Source organism: Artemia franciscana, chromosome 9 (assembly GCF_032884065.1).
Source record: "Artemia franciscana chromosome 9, ASM3288406v1, whole genome shotgun sequence".
In the NCBI taxonomy this organism is placed as follows: Eukaryota; Metazoa; Arthropoda; class Branchiopoda; order Anostraca; family Artemiidae; genus Artemia; species Artemia franciscana.
The window spans coordinates 24,440,476-24,449,682 of record NC_088871.1 but is presented as its reverse complement, the minus strand read 5'-3'; the positions used below and the strand labels follow the sequence as shown (position 1 = coordinate 24,449,682).

The window sequence follows — 9,207 nt, the reverse complement described above, 5'->3', positions numbered from 1 at the left end:
TAAGTTAAACACCCCTAGAAGTTTCAACTTAATACAATTAGCCATTGCTATGACATTGCTGATATGACCTTTGATAACCTGTTTCTTCATACACTTCTTGAAATTTTCATCTCAATGCTCTTAGCCTTAAAAGTAGTTGCAATTGAAGTAGGCCTAGTAGTTGAAGAAGTACTAGGTGTGGGAGTAGTTAATGTAGCAGTGATAGTAGTATCAGTAGTAGCGTGCACATATTGCCTTTTGTTCAAATGATCTTTCCCTTTATGAATTATGTGAAAGTTCCAAATTAAGACCCAAATCAACCCTCGAGATATGCTCTTTTGACAATGTACATGCCAATAGTGTCTTTGGTTTATACGGATTACTCTCTATATTGTAAATGGAGTAGTGTGGTAGTAGATTGGTAGTAGTAGTAGTGGTGGTAGTCGTAATAGTAATGGTAGCAAGCAAATACTGCCTTTTTGATAATCTATTTTATCATTTCCTGGAAGTTTCAAATTAATATACTCAGTTATTCCTGAGTTACACCCTTTTGACGACCCGAACACACATGATCTAATGCCAGGATCTAACGTGTGATCTAGTTCAATACTCTACTCAACATTCTCTGAATGGCTGACCTGAATGCTCTTCGTCTTTTTTGAAGGTAAAGTTCAAAATACATACCTTTCTCAATAACATATACGGTACTTTATGTAAACTATGAACGAATCGCCCTGAGGACTTTGGGGAGGTTGACATTCCCAAAGACATAATCACTGGATCTTTTAACAACGCTAAACCAAATAGATAACTTAAAATTTTTATCAGATATGTTTCGGGGAATGATAGACTTGTGGTGGAAGGGGGGATTTTTTCCCTGAAATCACTTTGACTCTTAAAAAGGGCACTAGCTACAATCGATCTAAAGTTTATACGATCGCCCATTCCATAAAAGCCTTATATACCCCGGGGCATAATTTACAACGGGGGGGGGGTGTTCACCCTCAAAACATTGTTATGCTCCTTGGACTATTGTGATCAACATGGCTATCTCACGGTTTTGATCAGATTACTTTGGGGAAAAGAGGATGTTAGGGGGGGGGGGGACTAGTTGCCCACCATCATTTTTGACTCTTCAAGAGGAACTAGAGCTATGCATTTCCGATCAAATTAGCCTCATCTAAAGTTCACACGACCACTCCTTTCATAAAATTTTACATGAACCCGGGGCAAACTAACAACCCTTACCCCTAGTCTCTGGGGGGTTTTGTCAACCCGAAAGGTGTTGTTATGGGATTTTTGGACTGTTTTTTGAAGAAATGGCTATCTCAAAATTTCTGTCAGGTGAATTGCTGGAAAGTACGACGTATGAGGAGGGGGCAGCTGCCCTCCTATCACTTTTACTCTTAAAAGGGATACTAGAACTTCTTATTACCAATCCAATAAGCCCCTCCGAAGTCTATACAACCACCCCGTCTATAAAAGCATCATATGCCCCAGGGTATAACTCACAACCGTTTCCCTAAGGGATGTGGAGGAGGGGGGACTGTCACCCATAAAGACTCAATTTCCGGACTTTTCAACTACGCTGAACAAAATGACTGTCTCTAAAATTTTAATGGATATGTTTGACGGGGAAATGATGGGCGTGGAGAAGGGGCTGGTTACACTTCAATCAATTTTCACTATTAAAAAAGGCACTAGCCCTTTCAATTTTCAATCAAATGAGCCGCTTTCAAAGTTCCTAAAGCAACTCCTTCTATGTGAAGTGCCCTTCTAAAAAAAGTCATTGTACCCACACCGCTCTTTCCTTAGGCAGCGCCATTGCACTGCACTGTCTATGCTTTGCTTAGCTGCTGTAAAAGAAACAGGATATGACACGCACAATTTTTTTAAGTTTTAGCGATTTACAAAATCAACTGATCAACCGAAATGACAAGCTACAAAATGCCTTGTAAGCTCGGGTGACACAAAACACTGTAGACATTTCCCTAAGGGCCTAAGATAGGCAGATTAATTGAGTTAAATCCTTTTCAAACATGCGTGGATCCAAGCGTCGATCTTGCAATGAAGTCACAGAAATCAAATAATAGGACATCTTGCCCCGCGCTAAGAAGGGGAGTGGGGTCCCTTGCCATCCCTGGATCAGTCATTGATCCCACTTGTTTGATATTGCATTAATATGTGAGTAATTTTTTGGTTTTCTTCTCCTATAACGCAGACATTAAAGCCTTTTTGGGGGATGTGTGTATTAATTTATTATCTTGTATAATTTTCAATATGACTTAGCGAAAATAAAAAAAAGTACTGAAAATAAAAATAAAAATTAGTAGTGTCCAATTGACAATAATAAGACTGAATTGAGAAGTAGATGACGCTAGAGATATTCTCTGGGAATTCAATCCAGTAATTAGTTCTCGAACTTGTATAGTCTTCGGAATGGATAAGAAAAAGGAACGGAAGAGATATAAGAACCAAAGTTATACCCAATTTACCAAAAGCGTTTTATACAAAATTACCCATTATACAAAATCACATTTCTTTTTTAGTCAATATGGAAGACAAAACGTGGAACCGTGTCCGGTTACTTTTTAGCAGGAAGGAGTCTAACTTGGATCCCGGTAAGAATTTATTTATGTCTTCATTATATAGCATACAATGGTAAAGGGTATAAGACATATTTTACTACCTCTCAGAATTGGGTTGGAGGGTACCCTCCTGTAAAGATTGGAATATTTTGGTTTATAATTTTTTTTCATTTGACCTCTTCCCGCTAGAGAAATCTTCTGATAACGCCCATACTCCCCTAATAAAGCCTTTCGAATAATATATATTTTATGGTACTTTTTTAATCGATCTCCATATTTCTTTGTTATTGTGGAGAACATACCTTATGTAGATAGACTTTAGAAGAGTGAGTTAATGTGGAGAACATACCTTATATAGATAGACTTTAGAAGAGTGAGTTATTGTGGGAAACATACCATATGTAGATAGACTTTAGAAGAGCAAAGAGTGACATCCTTGGTTCTGGAACCCCACGTTCAATCTCTGCTGCTGCAATGCTTGGAATTCCATGGATATTATGATTTAATAGCTTTAAAGAATAAAACAACTAGAAGAATAAGACATCCTGCACTCTGCTCAAGTGGCATATAAGTAATCTCGGGTCTCTCAATATAATTTTACCCACAATTCAACGGCTTCAACTCACGATTGTTAGGCCGGAAGGGGGAGTATTTTTCAGTTTCCTCAATGAAAAGCTAAGAATATTATTTTATCAATGAAAATATAGAAGATGCAACTGTCACAGTTGCACTCTAGTAGTATAAGTTAAACCAGTCAATAAACTAAGATGATACTAGAAGCTTAGGTGAATAAACTTATCGAAATGTACGACCTGAATGTCGTCTATACGTTTCTGTACATTTCGTTTTGGTTGTCTTAGTCTACGAATAGAAACTGCCGCTGGGAGTCAGGATCTGACTCCCAGCGGCAGTGATCTTTCAAAAGTATATTTCCTTTTAGTTGTAGCAAAATAAAGCCCCTGATGTGGTCCTGTGTTTCTAAATGATGTTGTCTGATCTAACGATAATGGTATGTTAATAGAATTACATTAAGACACTGTCGACAAATTTTACCTTGTGCTTATTATAATTAATCAGTTATTTTGTCAACATCAGCTACTGTGTCAACTCTCGGGAAAAATATGCGAAATCTACGGAACGTTACAATCCCTTCACACCGAAAAGATATCCGCTGTGCGATCCGGCACGTTCAAGGCATCCTATTAATTGCGAATTAAATTTCTATATGTAGGGGGGGGGGGACAGGTATTTTTTACTAGACATATCAAAATTAACCTAAATATAAAAAAAATGATGTTTTGGGAGAGTGGAAGGATGCAATAGGGAGGCTCGGCCCTCACATAAAGATAAGTCTTTTTGCTCTGTTTATCGTGTTCTAAAAATAAGATACTGTTAATGATGCAGCGTTTCAAGCAGTTTCATGTTGCGCTAGCTAAATTCAAGAACTACCCCCTATGGCCTGTGAGAATTTTGCAAATAGGAAGGATTCGCACGGAAAGCCCACTTATCTGGTCTTTTGTTACGGTAGTCATGATGAATTTAGGCTAATTGAAGCGAATCTTCAAGAATATAACCCTAAAACGATAGATTTATCCACACCTGCTGTCAAAAAAGCAATTGTGGAACTTGATAATACCCCCGAAGTTTATAAAACTCTTTCTAAGGTTTTTTAGCCCTGAAAGCAAGTGATAAATTAGGGTCTAACTCAGTTTCTTCAAGTATCGCCCCATTTTATGACAAATTAGTTGCAACTGAAGCCCAACTAGAGAAAAGAAGAAGTTATCTGCTGGAAAATATTACAAAGAAAGTGACTGAAAAGTTCAAAGACCCAAGGTCACTGAAAGAGGCTACTGAACTGATAGTCAGCCAGGTTTTTGATTCAGTCACACTCGAGTTTAATCCAAAGTTTGTAAAAATTGAGCAGACTCTAAGTAGTCTGAGAAATCAAATTGAAAATTTGGAGGAGAGGATTAGTAGAATAGAAAAAAAGCTTGATGATTATGATCAAGAGTCCTTACTCGATAGTCTTGTTTTTCATGGGGTAAAGCAGTTACCTGGTGTAGACACTCATACGACAATATCTCGCATTATAAATAGCAAAATGTCTGTGACAGACGTCTCCTCTTCTGATTTAATTAATGTATACCGTCTCCGATTGAATAATCCGACTACACAGCATGAAGAAAGGTCTATTAGAGTTGCTCCGATCGTTGTTAAATTTTCTGGCAAAGATGTGGCCTGTAGAGTGTTTGAAGCAAAAGCTAAACATGCTTCAACTGGTGTTTTTGTATCGGAGTCTCTAACTAAACGTCGCCGGGACATTTTGAACGCAGCGAAAGACAAGTATGGTCAACGAAATGTTCGGTCAGATCAGGGTCGGATTTTGGCAAAGCCTAATGCAGGGTCAACAGTCATGAAAATCCGTTCTATTACCGACTGTATTTAGTCTCATATGTTATGATTAGTGTTTTTTTTACATTTTTTTTTTATTTTGTTGTAAGGTTTTTGCTTATATTTTCTTCTTTTCTTTTTTTCCGTTTTTATATGTATTTTTTCTTTCTTGCTTTTTTTTCTTTTCTTTTTTTTTTCCATTTAGAGAGATTTGTTTTGGTACAAGATTTCATTTACTCTCGCTGCGTCCATACTGGATGATTTAATGAGCCGACCTTTTTTCCTTGAACAGATTTTGTCGGCACAAATAGCAAATGATATTGAACCTTTTATGAGCCAAGTTAAATTTAAACAGTTGAGAAACGGTGCTTATGTTTAATGTTTGCAGTTAAACCCCGCGGAATCCGATTTACTGAGTTTATGTGCCTGGAATTGCCACCTAACCACGTGTTATGAGGATGTGTTGCAATTTCTCTCTGATTCTCAAGGTAAAGTTAGTTTTATTGGTATATGTGAAAGGTTTTTGAGTCAGGAACACTCTGTCTCATTGTATTCTTTTCCAGATTATAATTTGGAGATTAAAAACCGGACGTCACTTTATAGAGGGGGAACTGCGTGTTAGATTTCTAAGTCGTTGACATTCCATGTTAGAAATGATATTGATGTTTGGATAGAGGGTAAATTTGAAAGTTTTACTCTGGAATTAGATATGGGAAGTAGTAAATTTTTGATTAGTGTTGTGTATAAACCACCAAGTGCTAGCTGGGAAGAATTTGAACGTGGGTTTGATCAACTTGCTTGTGAGGTGTCTCGGACAGGTTTAGATTTTATTTGTATGGGTGATTTCAACTTTGATCTGCTTACATTTAATGGAGCGAATTTTGGTTTTTTGAATTTGATGGTTGCTCATGATCTTTTCCCCTTAGTAAATATTCCAACACGTGTTACGAGTCATTCAGCCACTCTTATTGATAATATTTTTGTTGGTTCTAAGTATCTGGACCGTAGTTATGCCGATGTGGTTCTATACCCTTGTTCGGACCATTTCCCAGTTGTTGGAGCGGTACCTTGTGGTCGAATAAAAAGAAATAAATTAAAAAAAGTAATGACTTGGTCATTGAAAAAGGTGAATTTACAGAGGTTTGGCGAAGAGTTGAGTACCATTGATTTTAGTGAAATTATGGATATGAAAGATAACGCTTCTGGTGCATTTGTTCGTATGATGGGGGTCGTACAGCCAATTTATGATAAGACTTGCCCAGTGAAATTCTTGAAACCCCGTAAGTATGAACCCAAGAAGCCCTGGATAACTATTGGAATTCTTAAAGTGTCAGATTTGAGAAATCAAGCGTATGTGGAATATTTAAATAGTGAACGTGCCATGAAACTGGAAGAATTCGAAATAATACGCAACAAAGTAAACTCGATGAGAAGAAAGGCTAAAAAAGAATACTTTGCCAACCAATTGAGTTTAAATAAGGATAATATTAAAAGAATTTGGAAAGTTATTAATGACTTATTGGGAAAAGAGAAACAAGCTCCACCTAATTCGCTACTGATTCAAGGTGAACTTGTTAATGATGAAATAAGTATCACGACTAAATTTGCTGAGTTTTTTTCAAGTGTTGGGCAAAAAGTACAGGCACAAGGGTTGGTGAACTTTAATAATGTTTTAATGAAAGATGAATTTGTTGATTATAGAGGAATGGGAAATGAAATTGAATTTCAGCCTTGTACTGGCGATGAAATTCTGAAGGTTGTGAAAACAATCAAATCGAATTCAGCAGGAACAGATGGCATTAATCTGAAAACTTTTAAGTCAGTGGTGTGTTATTTATTGCCATGTCTAGTCCATATAATCAATCTTTCCCTCCAAACCGGTATATTCCCTGATGCGCTGAAAAGGGCAAAAGTAATCCCCCTTCACAAAGGTGGCTCTAAACTAGAAATTGAAAATTATAGACCCGTATCAATCCTACCCTTGTTTCCGAAAATATTTGAAAAAATTGTGCATAAAAGGCTTTATGATCACCTTATGAAAACGGGGATGTTAAATGAAAACCAGTTTGGCTTTGGGAAAGGTCACTCGACGTCGGACGCCGTGCATTACCTGTGTGATATTGTAAATAAATGCTTTGAACGTGGTGAAATCCCTTTGACCGTTTTTATCGATTTTAGAAAAGCATTCGATACAGTGGATTTTAATATACTACCCAAACGTCTACAATCCCTTGGAGTTCGTGGTAACTATTTAAAGTGGTTTAATAGTTTTTTAAGTGGTAGATCTATTCAAGTTGTGTTAAATGATGTGTTTTCTTCTTTTTTTCAAGTGAGGTGTGGTGTACCTCAGGGGTCTGTTTTGGGACCACTTCTGTACCTTGTGTATGTTGATTCAATGCGTTTCTACTTATCTGAGTGTTGTATTACGACTTTTGTGGATGATACAGCTTTAACTATGTCTAGTCAATCTATCGATGATTTGTTGTTGAAAGTTAATAGGGTATTAAAGGCATTTTTTGTATTTACAAGTTTGAGCCTTTGGTCAGTGAACGTTAATAAAACTAATTTTATGATTTATAGGAGAGTTGGTAAGCCTCCATGTGTTGATAAAAATATATTTTTTAACGGTAGGCCTTTGTCACAGGTGCATGAAGTGCGTTATTTGGGGTTCCAGCTTGATTGTAATCTATCTTGGAAGAACCATAGTGATCTTGTTGCAGCTAAAGTTGCTAGAAGTTTGGGAATTTTGCGTCGATTAAAGCATGTTTTACCATTACCAGTTCTTTTATTATTATACCACACCATTGTTGCGCCTTATATTTCTTATGGTTGTGTCCTTTGGTTTAGTAATTTCTATGCAAATTTTAAAAGAGTGCAGATCCTACAAAATAAAACAGTACGTCTTCTTGGTAATTATGTAGAAAATGTGAATGATACCGCGTCATGTTTTAAGAAATTACGAGTGCTTAACATTGGTCAGATTCGAGATTATCAAGCTGCTGTTTTTGCGTATCGATGTTGTAATGATGTATGTCCTCCAGTTTTTACCAGTTTTTTTTTTGAGTAAATCGTTCACTCCATGGGTATGAGACTAGAGAGGCAGATAATTTTATTGTTGAGTACCGAGACACCACACGTGCAGCTTTCGGAATTAGGCATTTAGCTCCGGCTATTTGGAATGATATCCCAGCTGGCATTAGGGAGGCGGAACATATTGGGTTGTTTAAAGTAAAATTATAAAAAATATTTATTGGGAGTGGGGAGATAATTTTTTTTTTATTATTGTTAGCCTTTATTTATGTATATTCTGGTATTAAGGGGTAATTGAGTGAGAGTGTTTTGTCCTTCTTTAATTTCTGTTTTTTTTTTTTATTAAATTAGGTTGAGAATCAGAGGATTGCAGCCGTCCAACATCAGGCTGTTTGAGCCTTCCCCAGGGCGGTTGTGTGTATTTATTGTTTTTGTAATTTAGTAGTTAATAAAGAGAGTTCATAAAGAGTTCATAAATACCGCGTGCCTAACGGCCCATCCTCATGTAAACCTCTCTGTTTCCTTGTATAGTCCAGCAAAATCAAAACCATAAGCACACGATTCGGTCGTAATGCTTGGGGGAAGGATGCTGGCTCGTGTTTAAGGTATGCCTAGGTTCTTTTTTCTCCTAGATTTTGAAAAATCGCCTTTTTTAGCATTTCGAGTGACAAAAGTAAAGAAAAACAAACTTGCCCCTTTACTAGACTTTGAAAAATACTTTTAAATTATATGGTTATATATGGTTAAGTTTGAGGAAATATTGGCAAACATCATAAGCTAACTCCTCTAGCCTCAGTTTTCTACTGACTTTTAAAATATAAACTATAAGTATACATTTTTGTTTACTGTAAAGGGGTAATCTGTCTAAAGCACATTCATACCAATAACTATATCAAAAGAATCGCATTTTAATGCTGATTTTAAATATACAAGTTTCATCAAGTTTAGTCTTACCCATCAAAAGTTACGACCCTGAGAAAATTTGCCTTATTTTAGAAAATAGGGGGAAACACCCCCTAAAAGTCATAGAATCTTAACGGAAATCACACCATCAGCTTCGGCGTATCAGAGAACCCTATTGTAGAATTTTCAAGCTCCTATCTATAAAAATGTGGATTTTCGTATTTTTTGCCAGAAGGCAGGTCAGGGAGCGTGTTAATTTGTTTGTTTTTTTCTGTTTGTTTTTTCCCTAGGGGTGATCGTATCGATCCAGTGGCCC

General features: G+C 36.7%; 1 protein-coding gene across 1 annotated transcript in view; it reads left to right on the top strand.

The window, feature by feature from the left end:
• Positions 1 to 63: 63 nt before the first annotated feature.
• LOC136030794 (sodium/myo-inositol cotransporter-like) overlaps positions 64 to 9,207 on the top strand; it is a gene marked incomplete at its 3' end in the record, with an annotated part of 29,747 nt that continues 20,603 nt past the window's right edge. Inside the window, 2 exon segments of the mRNA XM_065709840.1 lie at positions 64 to 147; positions 2,529 to 2,600. Coding sequence (XP_065565912.1) covers positions 64 to 147; positions 2,529 to 2,600 — 156 coding nt within the window.